Source organism: Sinocyclocheilus grahami, unplaced genomic scaffold (genome assembly GCF_001515645.1).
Source record: "Sinocyclocheilus grahami isolate Dianchi unplaced genomic scaffold, SAMN03320097.WGS_v1.1 scaffold295.1, whole genome shotgun sequence".
NCBI lineage: Eukaryota > Metazoa > Chordata > Actinopteri > Cypriniformes > Cyprinidae > Sinocyclocheilus > Sinocyclocheilus grahami.
The window spans coordinates 164,220-181,968 of record NW_015505474.1 but is presented as its reverse complement, the minus strand read 5'-3'; the positions used below and the strand labels follow the sequence as shown (position 1 = coordinate 181,968).

Genomic DNA, 17,749 nt, shown 5'->3' with positions numbered 1-17,749 from the left:
ACAGCAGCCGCCTAGCAACACCTTAGCATTATAGCACTTGGGCCAGTAAGCAACATGAATAGCAAAATGCTAAAAACTATTTATAATACCTTATTAGCCATATAGCAAGAGGCTAGCATTGTGGCTGTTTTGATTCAGGTCCATATCCACCCAGAACACCTCATACTTAGAGGTATTTACTTTTAACTTGGCCAGGTAAATTATCACCTCATAACACATTAAAAACCATTCAGAACACTTTAGGAGCTGTATAGCAACACCCTAGTATTGTGGCTATTTTGATTCGGGCCAATAAGCAAACATGTAGTAACACAGTAGGACCCTAGAAACTACATAGCAATTCCTTAGCTACACCCTAGCATTGTGGCTAAGGTTTTACCTAGAAATCTCTGCGCAGCAAACCCTAACGTCATGGCTCTTTTGACTCAGGCTAGTAAGCATACACTTTAGAAACCACATAGAAACACGTTAGTATACATCAGAACGTCTCATACTTAGGGATTTGTAGTTTTAACTTGGGTATTTGCCTAGCAGCACCCTAGCTTTCACATAGCAACATGCTAAAAAACATTCAAAACGGCAACTGTGTATCATCACAATAGCATTGTGACTCTTTCGACCTAGGCTAGTAAGAGAACACCCTAGCAACCACATAGCAACATGCTAGTACCCACCCAGAACACATTTGCAACCGCATAGCAACACTCCTTTCACTCTGCCAGTTAGCAAACACAGCAACACGCTAACAACCATTTAGAACGACAACACCGTAGCAACTCCCTAGCATTGTGACTCTTTTGACTTGGTCAAGTATGCAAACACCTAGAAACCTCATAACAACACACCTAGCAACATGCTAAAATACATTCAAAATGGCGACTTTCTTTTGACCCGGGCTAGTAAGCAAACAACCACATAGCAACATGATAAAAACCATTCAAAACGACAACTGTGTATCATCACAATAGCATTGTGACTCTTTCGACCTGGGCTAGTAAGAGAACACCCTAGCAACCACATAGCAACATGATAAAAACCATTCAAAACGACAACTGTGTATCATCACAATAGCATTGTGACTCTTTCGACCTGGGCTAGTAAGAGAACACCCTAGCAACCACATAACAACATGCTAGTACCCACCCGGAATACATTAGCAACCGCATAGCAACACTCCTTTCACTCTGCCAGTTAGCAAACACAACAACACGCTAACAACCATTTAGAACGGCAACAGCGTAGCAACACCCTAGCATTGTGGCTCTTTTGACTTGGTCAAGTATGCAAACACCTAGAAACCTCATAACAACACACCTAGCAACATGCTAAAATCCATTCAAAATGGCAACTTTCTTTTGACCCGGGCTATAAGCAAACAACCACATAGCAACATGATAAAAAACATTCAAAACAGCAACTGTGTATCATCACAATAGCACTGTGACTCTTTTGACCTGGGCTAGTAAGAGAACACCCTAGCAACCACATAACAACATGCTAGTACCCACCCAGAACACATTAGCAACCACATAGCAACATGATAAAAAACATTCAAAACAGCAACTGTGTATCATCACAATAGCACTGTGACTCTTTTGACCTGGGCTAGTAAGAGAACACCCTAGCAACCACATAACAACATGCTAGTACCCACCCAGAACACATTAGCAACCACATAGCAACACTCCTTTCACTCTGCCAGTTAGCAAACACAGCAACACGCTAACAACCATTTAGAACGGCAACAGCGTAGCAACACCCTAGCATTGTGGCTCTTTTGACTTGGTCAAGTAGGCAAACACCTAGAAACCTCATAACAACACACCTAGCAACATGCTAAAATCCATTCAAAATGGCAACTTTCTTTTGACCCGGGCTAGTAAGCAAACAACCACATAGCAACGTGCCAGTATCCACCCAGAACATGCTAGCTCACTCTTTTGACAGTTAGCAAACCCAGAAACGTGCAAAACCGATCAGAATGACAGCAGTGTATCAAACGTGGCTTTTTGACTCCTTAGCAAACACATTACGACTTTAGAAAAATGCAAAAACACTCTGTTTGGCATAATGTAATATGAAAATAGCTTTGATAACGCAGCCAATCAGAAACTAGGAACGGCATTTCTCTGAATTTGCTCAGGATTATTTATAAAAGTGTTAAATTTCACATCTGCATGTTTATTCGGTCACGATTAAAGCTTTAGCTGTCACACCGCAGGAATGCAACACTCCAATTACGCAATGTGCCGTATTGTGTTTCCACCTCAAAACTGACATACCCTCGTTTTATCTGTACAGAGGGACAGAGAGACGCAAGACAAAGCAGCCTGAGGGAAAGAGATGTTTTGACTCCCAAAGACAGAGAGGGGATGGAAAGCGTATCGTGAGGACAAGGGGCCCTTGTGGACATTGAGTCTCGTGTGTTGCTGTGGATCTGTGGGTGTGTGGTTGTGCGTCAGAGGGAGGTGTGTTGTGGTACGTTAAGCTGTGGGGAGATGTGGACAGTCAGTCCGGCTCTTTTGCAGTTGGGGCCACATTACACCGGCTTCTCCTGAGTTATGCTCCTCTTCAAAGCTCAAATACAGATCCCACTATGAGCCCACAGAGGGTAAGTCCTCCTTCAACCCTGAGATATTAATTATCATTGTACTCAAGTACCTGACTTTGAAAGTTTATCTACAGATACAGGATACCTTTTCACACCTCTTGCTTGTTTTGTCTTTCTGCTGTTGGTTAAATTTTGTTTTTAATAATTTATACATATTTCTGTTAATAATTTATACATATTACATTATTTTATAAAAATATACAAATTAAAACAATTAAATACATTTAAAACTAAATTATTTTGCAATTGAATTTTTTATAATATAATCTAGTGAACATACTGGTATTGTTGACACTGTTGTTGTAGTCTTTTGTAGCTTGATGTAGCTCATTCGTGTAGCTCAAGAGTTTTAGTCATTAGTTGTAACAGCAACTAACAACACATTAATTGAAAGAATCTGGTGAATTGGGAGTTCAGGGTGTTTTTGTTAATAACTCGTTAGCAATGTTGAACATTTTGTCCGCCATGTTTAAGGCAACTGGCTTTATGTGAAACCTGAATCTTCATGGCAACTTTGGCTGGGTGGTACAACACATCTCTGCTCACATGGCTAGCTTGTGGTAATTTTTTTGGTGTTGTTTTTAGATTAGTGTTATTTTAATTTTAACACAGTATACTCAGAAATTCAGTTCATTCAATTTAATTATATTTCATTGATAGTAACAGATGTGTGACTTTTTTTGTATGATTTTGCATGTCTGTGCAGTATTTGAGGGCGAGTGTGAGATGCTTTCACAAAGAACAGATCCGCACAAACATTGAAGAGTCTGAGTCAACAGCTCTAGTGCTGATCCCTGTATTAAAGCCAGACATCCAGGGGCTTTTGACTAACAACAACCATTTATACCATCTGAAAGACTTATTTTAGGGTGTGCATATACTGTATATTTGTTAAAAAGCTGTAAAAAGGTTGTCGGTTGCATTAATGGAGGAACAGACTGAAATCAAGACTTAAAAATTGGTTTTAATATTATTACTAACACAGTTCAGTTTCTTAAAAAATAAGTATCTGAATATTTTACATTGTGTGGTGTTTTTCTTTTTAAATTATGGTTGGTGGCTTGTTGTATTAATAAAAAGTATGCTGTTACATATAAAATCTAGCATTTTATGTTAGGGGATACCTCAGATATACATTTTTAATGCATGTTTTTAACAGTTACAGGCGTAACTTTTATTGTATGATAAATGTTAAGCATATGCTATGAAATGTATGATGTCTTTTAATATACTTTTCTCCACTTTTGTCAGTGTGACCCATTCATTTCTTCTCTCTCTTTATTCTTAAACAGGAGACACCTAAAAAATGACAGAACGACAGATGGCTTCTACTGAAAGGAGCCTACGTAAGTTTACATTTATGGGGGGGAGATCCTCATTGGTGTCAGTGTATTTATTTGTTCCTTGGTAACTGATAAAGTGTTGTACATGTATCCACACTGCAAGTAAAGCAGGTGGCTTATAGAGAAATGACCATTATAGACTGTCAATATGAACACTTTTAAAGAAGTGATATGAAGATTATTTCATCATTGTTAGAACTGTTGGGAGGTTCTTATTGGGAAAGCTTGATAAAAGGGCTAAATTATATCTTATTTTGCATTTAAAATGCTAAATATTAAATCAAATCTATTATATAACAATTCCATTAGCTCATCTGGTAGAGTTAGAGTGCTAGCAACACCAATTTACAAGGATTCATAAAATGTCTGCCAAAACCCATCTTATTTATATCTAAACATTCATTATCTGGTTATGAGAGGCAGGTTTTTTTTTTTTTTTACGTTTTGTGTTTACATGATGTGCTGAGAATCCGGGTCAGGTGCATTACCTGTTGTCTGAGCCCTCCTCGCCCTCTTTGTCTCCTGTACTGTCTTGCTCCTCAGGTATCCAGGCGGACGACGACCTGAAGTCTATGTTTGTTGGCACAGTGATGAGAAAAATCAAGTCTCGCACGTGGAAAAAGCAGCGTTATTTCCGACTACAAGAAGATTGCATGACTATCTGGTACAAGAGCAAGAAAACAGGAAATGCACACTCCACCTGTAAGTAGCACTGACAAGATCCACAATCTGTAATTATTAGCCATTTATCCAAAGCAACATGCTGTAATGAAAGAACAATCCCATTTGCCAGGGGTGTCCAGTCCTCCTCCTGGAGGGCTTGGAGAGTTTAGCTGCAACACACCTGCCTGAAAGTTTGTAGTGATCCTGAAGACCTTCTTTAGCTGGTTCAGGTGTTTAATTGGGGCTGGAGCAAAACTCTGCTGGAAGGTAACCCTCCAGGAGAAGGATTAGACTCTGCTGTAATAAGAGAAACCTGAGTTTAAGTGTCTTACTTAAGATAACAATAGTGATAGTTCATGGATCAACTCTTCCTGTGATTGAACTTATAACCAGCCTAGAACAACTGCACCATTACCCTAGGCTGAAATATAGCAGCTTCATATAAAGTATTTTCAGAACCTCTAGACCAGGCCAACATCCTCAAGAGTTTAGCTATTTGCTCCAACACACCTGCCTGGAAGTTTGTAGCAATTTCAAAGACCTTGATTAGCTAGTTTAGGTGTGTTAAATCATGGTCCACCAGGAGCAGGATTGGCCACCCCTGCTCTAGACTGGATGTAGGGTTTAGTTTGGGGTCAAAGTTGGAGCCTTAATCTTGTTTTATTTTGGTATTGAGATCTCTTGAGACCACATAAATGTTGCGTTTGTAGGGGTCTGGGCTTTGATAGGCCAAATATAGGTCTGGTCTTGTCTCCAACTCTTAGGGCAGGGGTTCTCAACTCTGGGCCTCGAGGTCCACTTTCCTGCAAAGTTTAGCTCCAACCTTGATCAAACTCACCTGCCTGTAACTTTTTAGTATTCCTGAAGACCTTGATTAGCTTGTTTAGGTGTGTTAAATTATGGTCCACCAGGAGCAGGATTGGGCACCCCTGCTCTAGACTGGATGTAGGGTTTAGGTTGGGGTCAAAGTTGGAGCCTTAAAGGGTTAGTTCACCCAAAAATGAAAATTAGCCCATAAATTACTCACCCTCAAGTCATCCTAGGTGTATTCAAAACATAATAATCACTTTAATGTAGCTTGCGCTCACTGTTGTACACTGGAAGCAGTTCCGGGAGCATGACGTATGAGGTCAGCGTTGCGCATGCGCCGGTGTGTCTTGTGAAAACCAACGTTTATTAACAGGAGCAAAGGAAGCAAAGTTTCCTTACTTTAGCAAAGGAAAACCAGTCTCCTCTTATATCGGCTTATATCGAAATCCTCCGACATTCTTCTTTACAAATCCTCGTTTTGTACTTCTAATTAGTGACCGTCGTTTTGTTTTGATCTCTCCCCTGCGCTTCCGCGTGCGTCACTTCTGAGCAGCGCATGCGCAAAGCTGACCTTATACGTCATTCCCCCGGAACTGCTTCCAGTGTACAACAGTGATCGCAAGCTACATTAAAGTGATTATTACATTTTGAATATGGATATTTTTCTTACAAAAACGCATCGATTCGCTACAGAAGGACTTTGTTCACCCCCTGGAGCCATGTGACACACTTTTTTTTAATGGATGGGCACATTTTATTTAACTGCTTTTGGACGGATGCATGCAACACCCGCTGAGTGGCATTAAACAGCTTGAAAGATCAAAGACCATTTTTAATATAACTCCGACTGGATTCGTCTGAAAGAAGAAAGTCATATACACCTAGGATGACTTGAGGGTGAGTAATTTATAGGCTAAATTTAAATTGAGTGAACTAACCCTTTAATCTTGTTTTATTTTGGTACTGAGATCTCTTGAGACCACAAAAAATGTTGCATTTGTATGGGTCTGGGCATTGAAAGGCCAAATATTGGTCTGGTCTTGTCTCCAACTCTTAGGGTTTAGGGCAGGGGTTCTCAACTCTGGCACTCGAGGTCCACTTTCCTGCAGAGTTTAGCTCCAACCTTGATCAAACTCACCTGCCAGTAACTTTCTAGTATTCCTGAAGACCTTGATTAGCTTGTTTAGGTGTGTTAAATTATGGTCCAACCGAGCAGGATTGGGCACCCCTGCTCTAGACTGGATGTAGGGTTTAGGTTGGGGTCAAATTTGGAGCCTTAATCTTGTTTTATTTTGGTATTGAGATCTCTGGAGACCACAAAAAATGTTGCATTTGTAAGGCTCTGGGCGTTGATAGGCCAAATATTGGTCTGGTCTGGTCTTGTCTCCAACTCTTAGGATTTAGAGGATAGCTAGGTAAATGTTTGTCTATGTGTGTATATAGTTTCTGTGGGAGATGTGGAAGCTGTGCGGGAAGGGCACCAATCTGAGGTCCTGCTCAGCATTGCTGACGAGTTCCCGCCTGACCGCTGCTTCACCCTTGTGTTCCGTGGTCGACGAGGCAACTTGGACCTAGTGGCCGAATCAGCAGGGGAAGCGCAATCATGGATTAAAGGGATACGCAAACTCATCGATAACCTGGAGAACATGGGGCAGAGAGAGAAACTAGACCAGTATCCTTTACTGTCACTCTTTATCTGCCTGTCTATCATTCCACTCTCTGTCCATCTTACACGCACAAGGTTTCATGCAGGCTAAAAGGCATCAAAGGACACTTAAATAAACTGGGATGTAACACATCTGATCCATTTACCTGCTTTCACTCCATGAGTTATGGAAGTTGGACATGTCCCTGGGAACATGTCCAGGGACATGTTTTAACTCTATCCCTAACTACACTTGGATTGAAGTCCAAGCCCCAAGTTTGAGCCCTTACCTTCCAGCTCTTAAACATAACCCCCAGGAACCCTACTTTGGTAAATCATGTCAAGCACTTTAGTTTTCCCTTAAATGCTGTTTCCAGATGGATCTGTGATTGGTTTAAAAGGGCAGACAAAAACAGAGATGGGCAGATGAACTTTAAGGAGGTCCGCGATCTGTTAAAGATGATGAATGTGGACATGAATGAGCATCATGCTCTTCGTCTCTTTACGGTAACTGCCCATTCACGGCCAACCTACAGTTACATTGCTATGCCACTTTGTAGCTTGATGTAGCTTAAGTTCAATGACGGTTTTGACACTAGACACACTTTATTATTTGGTGATCCATTAACAGATAGTTGCTTGTATTTGTACATTTTGGAACTTCTGTTGTTCTTCAGATGGCAGACAAGTCTCAATCAGGAACTCTTGGAGATGATGAGTTTGTGCTGTTCTATAAGATGTTGACTCAGCGTGAGGACGTCCTGCGAGTGTTTCAGGAATATTCGGGTGATGGGCAGAAGCTAACGCTCCAAGATCTGAAAGATTTCCTACGGGAGGAGCAGCTACACGAGGACGGAGTTCAGCAGTATGCACTAAAGCTCATTGAACGCTATGAACCTTCAGACACGGGTAACCAATTTTGTGATGAAGCATAGCTAACAGACTTGTACTTTTCTTACTCGGGTTTCTTCGAAGCTCAAGTTATTTGTATTTTACTTTCCACTTGCCATTGATCTGTTTAGATCATCCTTGGTGGTTTGGCTTTCAAACTTCTCAAACTCATTACCTTCTAGTTCCAGGTATCCTAATGCTGCATTTTGTGTTCTTGACATCTTGGCGCATTTTTAAATGCATTAATTTGTTTATCCTATGTTCCTTTAGCAAAAATGTGGCAAGCAATGACGTTTGATGGTTTCCTGATGTACCTGAGCTCGTCAGAGGGCTCCATTTCCAACCCTACCATGGTGGATCTCTACCAGGACATGACTCAGCCTCTCTGTCATTACTTCATATCGTCTTCTCATAACACGTACCTTCTGGAGGACCAAATCAGAGGACACAGCAGTGTGGAAGGCTATATACGGTACACGTTTTCAAAAACCTATTTCAAGTAGGCATTTCCTTAAATTCTTGAAGATTCAATTCTTCTTTATATTCATAAATATGAACTTGTATGTGCGTTTTAGAGCACTGAAACGTGGCTGTCGATGTGTAGAAGTAGACTGCTGGGATGGACCAAATGGAGAACCAATCGTCTACCATGGACACACGTTTACATCCAAGATCTTCTTCAAGGATGTTGTCACTGTGCTGGGCAACTATGCATTTAAAGTATGTCACAAACTATGGCTTTGTTTTCATTCACTCTTAAAACTGCACGTACTTAACAGAAATGTTCTGTGATGGTGCCATGGTATAGTGGTGTTATGAGATGGTAATACTATAGTACTTAATATGGCATTGTAATGAATGAGTCCCATATTCAAATGCTATGGTATGTATGTGGTTCTCTAAGGAAAGTCAAGGAATCCCATGGCATTATCATCATGATAGTGTTCAACATAATTTATTAGCATGGTACCATTTTGAAACATGTCATTAACATGATACCTTACTTTCAAACAATACTGTACCACGGTATAGTGAAGGCAACAGATGATAATCAGGTACTTCAAAGAATACCATAGTAATACCATAGATTTTTGGACTTTTCTATGATTTTTTGTTTTGAAGAACCATGTAAATACCATGGTACATGCATGGTATATTTCAAAATACCATAGAATTATCATCTGATTCTATTACTATACTGTTGGTAGAAATACCATGTTTGATATATACCCATACATGTCCATAATTCTCAAGACTTTTTATAATCCTCTTGTTTTCTTTTTTTCATCTTTGATTTTTATAAACTGGTTTAGAGTACTGTACCAGCTTTGCATTTTTTGTGTGTGTGACAGACTGGGGCTAGGTTCACTCTGAGCCAGGGCACCATGCCCTTCTGTTTGTGTGTAATGTGATCTAGGGCAGTCGACCCCTGCCTGCCAGTGTGTTAGCCGCTGTTCTGTGTTGAGTGTTCCATTTCACTCCATCACTTATTCACGCACACACACACACACACACACACTCTCCCCTCCGCAGGCATCGCAGTACCCTGTCATCCTGTCCATTGAGAACCACTGCAGTATAGAGCAGCAGAAAGTCATGGCCCAACACCTCACCCAGATCCTGGGAGACAAGCTGCTGAAAAGCCCTTTAGATGGAAAGATTCCCATCGGCCTCCCATCTCCTGAGGTGAGCCGGAGAGCACGGATGCATGCGGTCAGTTAAACAAGTGCTTCCACTTAACAAATCCAATTAATTGCTGCTTAATGAGCAGTAAATGTCTAGCGCTGGTCGTTCATCTTGAAGAGTTCACGGCAAAGATCTTGAAGTTTCCACCCCATGAGCAGACGTGTGTATCAGAGTTCAGAGTGTGGTGACCTGTCCAGGATACATTCACTTTCTCCGGCTGTTCACCTGGGGCGGCAGCCATATGATCTATGTCCATATGACACAGCCACGCTGAATTATTAAAGCAAACAATAATATTGGCCCCCCCCTCACAGACAATCATAGCCGTTAGCAACTAGCAAAACTTAATGGAACATCATTGTCTTTCCAGTTAAGCTAATTGACTAAGGAAATCTTGCTGGTTTAGATGCAAATTTATTGATTTCTTCAAAAGAGTCTCTATGCATCCCTGTTTGACCAACCACTAGTAAAGGCGTTTTCTAGAATGTGCATCTAATTTGTGTGTTCATGTGTTCTCTGTTAAAGTCTATGTTATTATATGAGATTTCTGATGGTTGCTGATGAAAGTGTATCTTCTCTATTTGTGTGTGTGTGTAGGACCTGAAAGGGAAGATTCTGTTGAAAGGAAAGAAGATAGGTGGATTAGAGAATAGCATGAATGGGGTGGTGGATGACCCTTTGATGGGAGAGGTGAGCGACGAAGAGGAGACTGCTGAAATTGACGATGACCATCATCGCAATGACAGCATACGGCGTAGAGTCAAGGTACAGTGATACATTTCAAGAGAGATGTTTGTGTAGATTTTCTAATCATGGCAGCATTAATTTATCAAATGATGATTAAGATGAATTCCACAACCTTGCACTTAAACCATACAGTGGTGTAGCCAAGTCAGTAAAGAGTTTGAAACCCAGCAAAGGTAGATCTACGAACTACAATTGTTATACCCTTGATCAAGACCCATAACCACAGGTTACTCGAGGGGGACCATTCCTGTAACTAGTACACTGTAAATCACTCTTGGTAAAGTGTCAGCTAAATGGCTAATTAGTAGTCAACAACTAAATAATGTTAAGGATAATGGGGCTAATTTCTTTGGCTACTCCAATGTACTGTAAAATATTGAATGGTGGTATTGTCTCTTTGGGAGTCTATCAGGTATTCATCAGAGCTCTGCGGTGCTGTGTCCTCAAGTAAGAGTTACAGTCTGCCATGACTTTAATCACAAGAGTCAAATCTAATTACATAACATGTTGAACACACTCCTTAAGTTTGATCATCCCTGGAGACTTCCACCTGTGAACAAGAGTGTTACTTTGTGCCAACTTCAAGTGAAAAAAATCTCTGTTCTGGACCATAAGCAGTTTAACTAATGTAGACCAGCTTGTCTCATGTTGAAGGTAGCAAAATATTCAGACAGACAAGAGATGCTCAGTGGCTCTGAAAATGGGCGGATTGCATAAGGCACTAATGAAAGTTGGAAGACGTGACACTAGAGCACGTCACTAATCCTAACACTAATCACTAATCTTAGGAATGAAGACACTAATCTTGGGAATGAAGTAGACAAGCAAACAAGAAAAAGCAAGAGAGAAAGTCAGAGAGAGATAAGACAGAAACGGCATATCTTCTGTGGTCTTCTGCCATCTGATAGGTGGCCATGTGCATTTGCTGGTGCTGCTGTTACCATGTGACACTTGATTCTTTGAACTCTGGTTAGCTGCAGTCAGGGATCACCTCTCTTGGTTTCTCCAATCCGAGATACAGTCATCTTGTTGACTCGTCAACTGGAAAAAATTTGCCATGGGATGTTTAGCTTTTAATTTGCACACCAGCACTGCTCTTTGGACTCCGTCTTGTTGGATAACTGGTTTAGGCCATTTACTACATAGTCATTTAGTTGAAAAATTTATCTCAAGTGACTTACTTACAGTACCATTGCTACAGGGATAGCCCCTCTTGCTCAGTGGTACAATGTTGAAGGACTAACCCTTGCTGGCTTTGAACCAACTTTCGGTTCCAGCCCAGATCTAGGCTTCACCACTCTTTAAGCAAGTTGAATATCATGTTAAGTTGGCACAGCAGGTTAGCAAGGATGAACCCAACAGATGGTAGTGTAAGATGAAGTCAGGTGGATACGTGGCCTCATTATCCAAGGGTCGTCTGTCATGACATCGTCTAAGTAGTTCTGGGTTCAATGGCTTAGGTAGCAGAACTAAATGCTTGCAGTAAAAACACATCATACAATCTAGACCTGACCAGCTGACAAGTGCCCACAACCCCTCTGAAATAATCAAAACAGACCACACTGGCTAGTGAAAAACTAGCAAACCACCTTAGGAAGGAGTTGAAAATGAAAGCTTGTTTTCAAATCGTTTTTCTCACCTGTTTAGGACTGTTTTTGTACTGTCTAGAAATCCAAGCAGCGTCTTTCTAAAGAGCTGTCGGACTGTGTGGTTTACTGCAAGAGTGTCCACTTTAGCAGCTTTAAACATTCACAAATTCACTCAAAGTTTTACGAGATCTCCTCCTTCACGGAGTCTAAGGCCCGGAAACACATAAGGGAGGCAGGTAAAGGAAACATGAGTCTGACTGCTTATAACAGCTCATAAATTATATATTTTTAGAGAATTGTATTATCTTACTGTGTTTGTCTCTGTTCTACAGGAGCAGAGTTTGTTCTCCATAACGCTCGCCAGCTGAGCCGGGTTTACCCCAGTGGTTTGAGAACTGACTCATCCAACTTCAACCCACAGGACATGTGGAATGCAGGGTGCCAAATTGGTGAGCCTACCGGAGTAAAAAAAATAAAAATAAGTTGAAATATGATTTCATGATATTCTTGTTTATTGAAGATTAATATGGACTTTCATGGAATTTTTAAATATTCTTTTGATGAACATTGCATAACTAGCTATAGATAGTTGGGATTAAGTTGAGATTAAGACAGATGTGATTAATAGCTCTTGGGTCAACTTGTTATGTATTAGAAATTAGTCTGACTAGCCTGTTAAAAACAGCTTTAACCAACCTACCTTTAACCAAGTGGTGTGCATGTTTTAGTTAGCCAATCAGCTGAACACCACCAACCTGACCAAGCTGGGAGACCAGCTAAACCATCTTAAACCAACCAACCAATCATACGATGGTTTAATATAAACTATTCAAAGTTGACGAGCATTGTTAGTTAACAAGCCAAGACATCACTAGTGTAACAGCCTAAATTATCATTCTTTATCCATGAAAATGGAAATTGTTCCAATAGACATTATTTTAAGCAGGATCTGTTACTACTAAATACAAATGGTGGTAAATATTTTTCACTGCTAAGTGTAGCCTTCTCTTCTCTTCTTCTCTTCTCTTCTCTTCTCTTCTCTTCTCTTCTCTTCTCTTCTCTTCTCTTCTCTTCTCTTCTCTTCTCTCCTCTCCTCTCCTCTCCTCTCCTCTCCTCAGTTGCTCTGAACTTTCAGACCGCAGGGGTTGAGATGGATCTGAACGATGGCTTATTCAGTCAGAACGGACATTGTGGCTACGTACTGAAACCAACATTCATGCGCAACACTGATGAGCGGTTTGACCCAGAAAACCCTCAAAACCGAGACGGTTACAAGCCGCTTAGCCTGTCTGTACAGGTACAAACCTGAATTTCTGTGTGTGGTGGTGTTATAACATGTGTATATGCTAAACCTGCATATATTGTGTTCTTTTCAGGTAATCAGCGGCCAACAGCTTCCCAAGGTAAACATCAAGGAAGGCTCAATCATTGATCCCCTCGTTCGGGTGGAAATTCACGGCGTACCACTGGACCAGGCCAAGCAGGAAACCAGATACATTGACAACAACGGTCAGTTAAAACGTATAGGACAGAGTTGTGTCTAGACTGAGAAAGCCTAGACGCAGTTAATCCAGAGATCTAGTTGCGTTCGAAAGACTAACCAAACTTGTTTTCAAACGAATGGTTTTGGACATTCTCTAAGGTTCATGGTGAATGTAGATTATTTATATATTGTATTGTTTTAATCCCATTTTAGCTTTTGAGCAATCAATTTAAATAGTCCTGTAACTAATACATTTTAAAAGTACAAATATTCCATTATATTCCAAGTACAATTAATATCAGCTACCTATTTGTCTCTGCAGGTTTTAACCCAGTATGGTACGATATGCTTCAGTTCACAATTCATGTCCCTGAATTGGCGCTGGTACGGTTTGTCGTGGAGGACTATGATAAAACATCAAAGAACGACTTTGTGGGACAGTTCACTCTCCCTTTCACCTGTATTCAACCAGGTACGTCTCCATTCCACCAAATGCATCAAAAATGTATCCTCTGGGGAGCTGATGTTAAAACTAAGCACGTTGTGTTCTTCCTCGTAGGATATCGTCACATTCATCTCCTGTCTAAGGACGGCACCAGCATACCTCCTTCCTCGCTTTTTGTTCATGTCCGGATAACTAAACTAACGTAAAGTGACTCAATTTAAATTAAATTAAATTACACTGACACGTGCACAAAAGAAACTAAAAACTATTTCAAGTCTTCCAAGTCAACACTTGTTAGCAGAAAGCTGACATTTGAATAAGTACAGTAAAAATGTATTAAAAAGTAACAATTAACAATTTTAAGGTAATGTTGTGTTGCTATAGATTTAGTTAATTTGTATGCCAAATCATTTTATAGTTATTTTATTTATTGTTATTAAGATTTGTGTGATTGTAGGGATCTATATCTAAATATAACTTCAGTGATATACATGTCCGGGGTTGTATTTTAACCTCAAACTCAAAAGAAAAAATAGAAAATTAGATTTGCATAAGGAATCAATGCTATTTTGGTTTCTTTTTAGGACTAAAATACAGATTTTAGGCTGAAATATGCACAGCAAAAAAATGCGTTTTGTCTTCTTCTCCAGGACAAACATCTAAATATTCTTAAATTAAGATACATTTCATTGAGAAGCAAAATAACTTAAAATATTAAGTCATGTTTTCTGAAAAAATATACCAAAATTGGAAAAATAAAAATAATTTAATTTATAATCAGAAAAAAATATTTGTTTCCTTTGAATTAAATGTATTTTTCTTGCCCAACTGGCAGATATTTTTTGCTTTTCTTGTTTTCAGCAAAAACGAAGCTCACTTATTTTGGGATATTTTTTCAAAAAAAAAAAAACACTTATAAATGTAAATGTATCTTGATTTAAGAATGTTTTGATATTTGTACTGAAAAGTAAGCCAAAAATCAATTTTTCAGTGTGAACTGGATATTTCATATGAGATTCACCAAATGTTATTTTTACCATGCATGGCAAGTCTTTACACCTTGCTTTATGTATTTTATAAATATTTCAATAGAAATAGTTTTACTTTCTTAATCGTACCACTCCATTTCAGTAGTACTTACAGTGGTGTATGTGTTAACTGCTACTTTGGAATGAAGTACAGAGATAATGGGCTCAAGGGCTCAATTACAATCTTACTTTGGCCCCGAAGTACCTCAGGGGCCAGACTCAGTTACAGAGAGATACAGAAGGAGGGCAATGAAAATTACCCCATCTGTTCCGACCTCCACCTACCTGGATACAGTATACCATCGTATACATTTCCAAATACATACTGTATACTCTTGAATGCTCCTAGCATGTAGAAGAGAACTTAAAGTAGATTATTCTGAACCATGTCAAGCCATTTGTTAAATCAAATGTATGCTGCTGGACCAATAGTGTTATATTTTTGTATTTCTAAGCTTCGTATGAGCTTGATCTATATACTGTTTTTGTAATATTGTTCAGTAACTATCTGTCGATTTTGCTTGTGTATATATATATATATGTATGTATGTATTTATTTGCCATATTCATCAAAGAATAAAGATCATTTTGAAAGGACTTCCTGTTTCTGTTATCAACACAGGTTCCAGTTTATACCAATTTATAAATGAGAAAAAACTACTTGGTAAGAAAGAGCTGACTAAAAATGATTAATTACATCTTTAAAATAAAGTTTTTTTTACACCGCTGAGTTAAGCCTGCTCTGTGACTGCTCAAAATTCAGTGCAAAGACACAATACCGCATGATAAACAGACTAAATTATGCTCTGACCCACCTCATGCCCTAGTATCAAATTATACAGCTGTCATTTTTGTGTAAATGACCTTATGCCTCCTCTGAGCAGCATTAAACTGTGTAAAGACCCTAAATGCCACTTCAGAAGTGCTTCTGTGCCACCTTTGCAGTGTAAATTTAATGTAATACCGAAATTTACTCTGAAGTGGCATTTACACAGACTTTTTGATGCTGCTCAGAGGTTAAAAAAACACATTATTTTCCACATACTGTACATTATTGTTGCTCCTCTATGCCCCACCTTTCTGAAACGCTTCGATTTTTACAAAGCTTGTCGTTCTGAAAAGCAAGGTGTGCTCTGATTGGCCAGCTATCCAGTGCATTGTGATTGGCCGAATACCTCAAGCGTGTGACGGAAATGTTCCGCCCCTCACCATATCCTGATCCCCTGCCTGGCCGGAGCGACGATTCAAAAACATGAAAACCCATTATAAACAAGGCATTTGTTACATCCAGTGGGGACATAATTACGAATTATAATGACTTATACTGTCTTTTTATGCTTTGCGTTGCATCGCGCCGCGTAAACATAAAACCATTTGTCTGCGTTTGTGATCAGAGAAATGACAAACAAGCGCTACTCTACACTGCTCAAAACTCGCGTTTGAATCGTCAGTGGCAAATCCTTTAAATGAAAACGTACTTACAGTCTGTGAGTCAGAACAGCCGGCATTGTAGTCTACTCTTCCAGGATCAGGAAACAGTCACAACAGAACAGTGTTGTAAATACAACTTAACCACTGATTTCTAGTCGTGTCCTCTTTTGGAAGACCAAACAAAGTAGTTTTCACAGCGTCACACACGGAGGGCTAGAGTGAGCGGTGGTGGGGGGCTTGAGAACGGCGCAGCCGGGGGATTCGACGAAGGAGCGTCCGGCGGGCTTGTGGCAACCACATGTGATGACCCCGGGCTGGACTCCGCTTCGTCCACGGTGAAAGCTGATCCGGCGATCCACAGCGCAAAGTTGATGTATGTCCTCAGCGACCAGCACAGATCAGCTCTAGGCATGACGAAGCGGAAATCGTCCTCTTTTGGAAGACCAAACAAAGTAGTTTCGCTTTCACAACGAAGCACACAGCGCCTTCCCGACATGGCAGCGGTGACAACAATACTACAGCGAGAATAAAAGTTACGCCTTCTTTCTTTGCGTGAACATTTGGCCGGCGTTATGCAAATCTTCCCACAGTGATGTAAACATGTGGGGGCGTGTTAGAACGAGTCGTTTTAGGTAGGCGTGGTTGACTCTTAACTTTTATAAAGAATATCTCTTTGGATTTGAGACTTTAGTCTTTGCAACTAAATCTTCTTTATGCACCAAGAGCTTGTAACACTCCAAAGAGAAAGAACAAATGTAAGTCGCTTCATATGACCCCTTTAACTCAGCAGTGTAAAAAGGCCTTAAGATAGTCATGCTGGTTTAGAAGGGGTTTGGGTTGCTTTTGTGCTTGTCAGGTTGGTAGACCTTAATTGCTAACAAGCTGAAATCTAAAATGTACATTTAAAAGTCAATGCATGTACTTTAACAGCAGGCCAATGTTATTTCTTAAGTTAGAGTTTGAGAAAACTTACATCTCTTGGAAAGTCACCACGTCGATTAAAAGTTAAATTTCTTCTTTTGCCATCTGTTATGCGTTTTATGTTACAATTTGTGTTGTTTATTTAAGGTTTAAAGTTGATTGGAAGACTGAACATTTTCAATGTAGACGAGCCTCAACGACCTGAGGAGGGGTTTGACGGAACTCATCTTCTGCTATTCAGATATCCCCCCATGGTTATTTGTGATGCCAATAATAGATTTTAATATTCAACAACAAATAAGGGATAATTCTTTCCAGATACCTAAAGGTTTATTAGCACAAAATTATATTATAAATAAATAAAACACACCTTAGTATAGATATTTTTTTGTTTGAGTATCGATCGCGTTAGTATCGATATATCGATACTTTGGATCGATACGCCCATCCCTAGAA

The 17,749-nt window shown here is 39.8% G+C and overlaps 1 protein-coding gene across 1 annotated transcript; it reads left to right on the top strand.

Annotated features, from left to right (window-relative positions):
* Positions 1 to 2,431: 2,431 nt before the first annotated feature.
* LOC107600964 (1-phosphatidylinositol 4,5-bisphosphate phosphodiesterase delta-4-like) lies at positions 2,432 to 14,171 on the top strand. The gene is made up of 16 exons (XM_016292965.1): positions 2,432 to 2,611; positions 3,904 to 3,957; positions 4,498 to 4,656; positions 6,871 to 7,099; positions 7,450 to 7,579; positions 7,750 to 7,981; positions 8,234 to 8,435; positions 8,539 to 8,683; positions 9,497 to 9,649; positions 10,247 to 10,414; positions 12,065 to 12,221; positions 12,318 to 12,434; positions 13,104 to 13,282; positions 13,362 to 13,494; positions 13,791 to 13,940; positions 14,028 to 14,171. The coding sequence occupies exons 2-16, from the start codon at positions 3,918 to 3,920 to the stop codon at positions 14,117 to 14,119; spliced, it is 2,286 nt and encodes a 761-aa protein (XP_016148451.1). The 5' UTR covers positions 2,432 to 2,611; positions 3,904 to 3,917; the 3' UTR covers positions 14,120 to 14,171.
* Positions 14,172 to 17,749: the final 3,578 nt, after the last annotated feature.

What these genes read in the sequence shown, in the direction of transcription:
- LOC107600964 (XM_016292965.1), top strand. Translation starts at nt 3,918, where the DNA reads ATGACAGAACGACAGATGGCTTCTACTGAAAGGAGCCTAC. An exon ending in GCATACGGCGTAGAGTCAAG is followed by an intron (nt 10,415 to 12,064) that starts GTACAGTGATAC and finishes TGTACTGTCTAG; the next exon opens with AAATCCAAGCAGCGTCTTTC. An exon ending in TTTCACCTGTATTCAACCAG is followed by an intron (nt 13,941 to 14,027) that starts GTACGTCTCCAT and finishes TCTTCCTCGTAG; the next exon opens with GATATCGTCACATTCATCTC.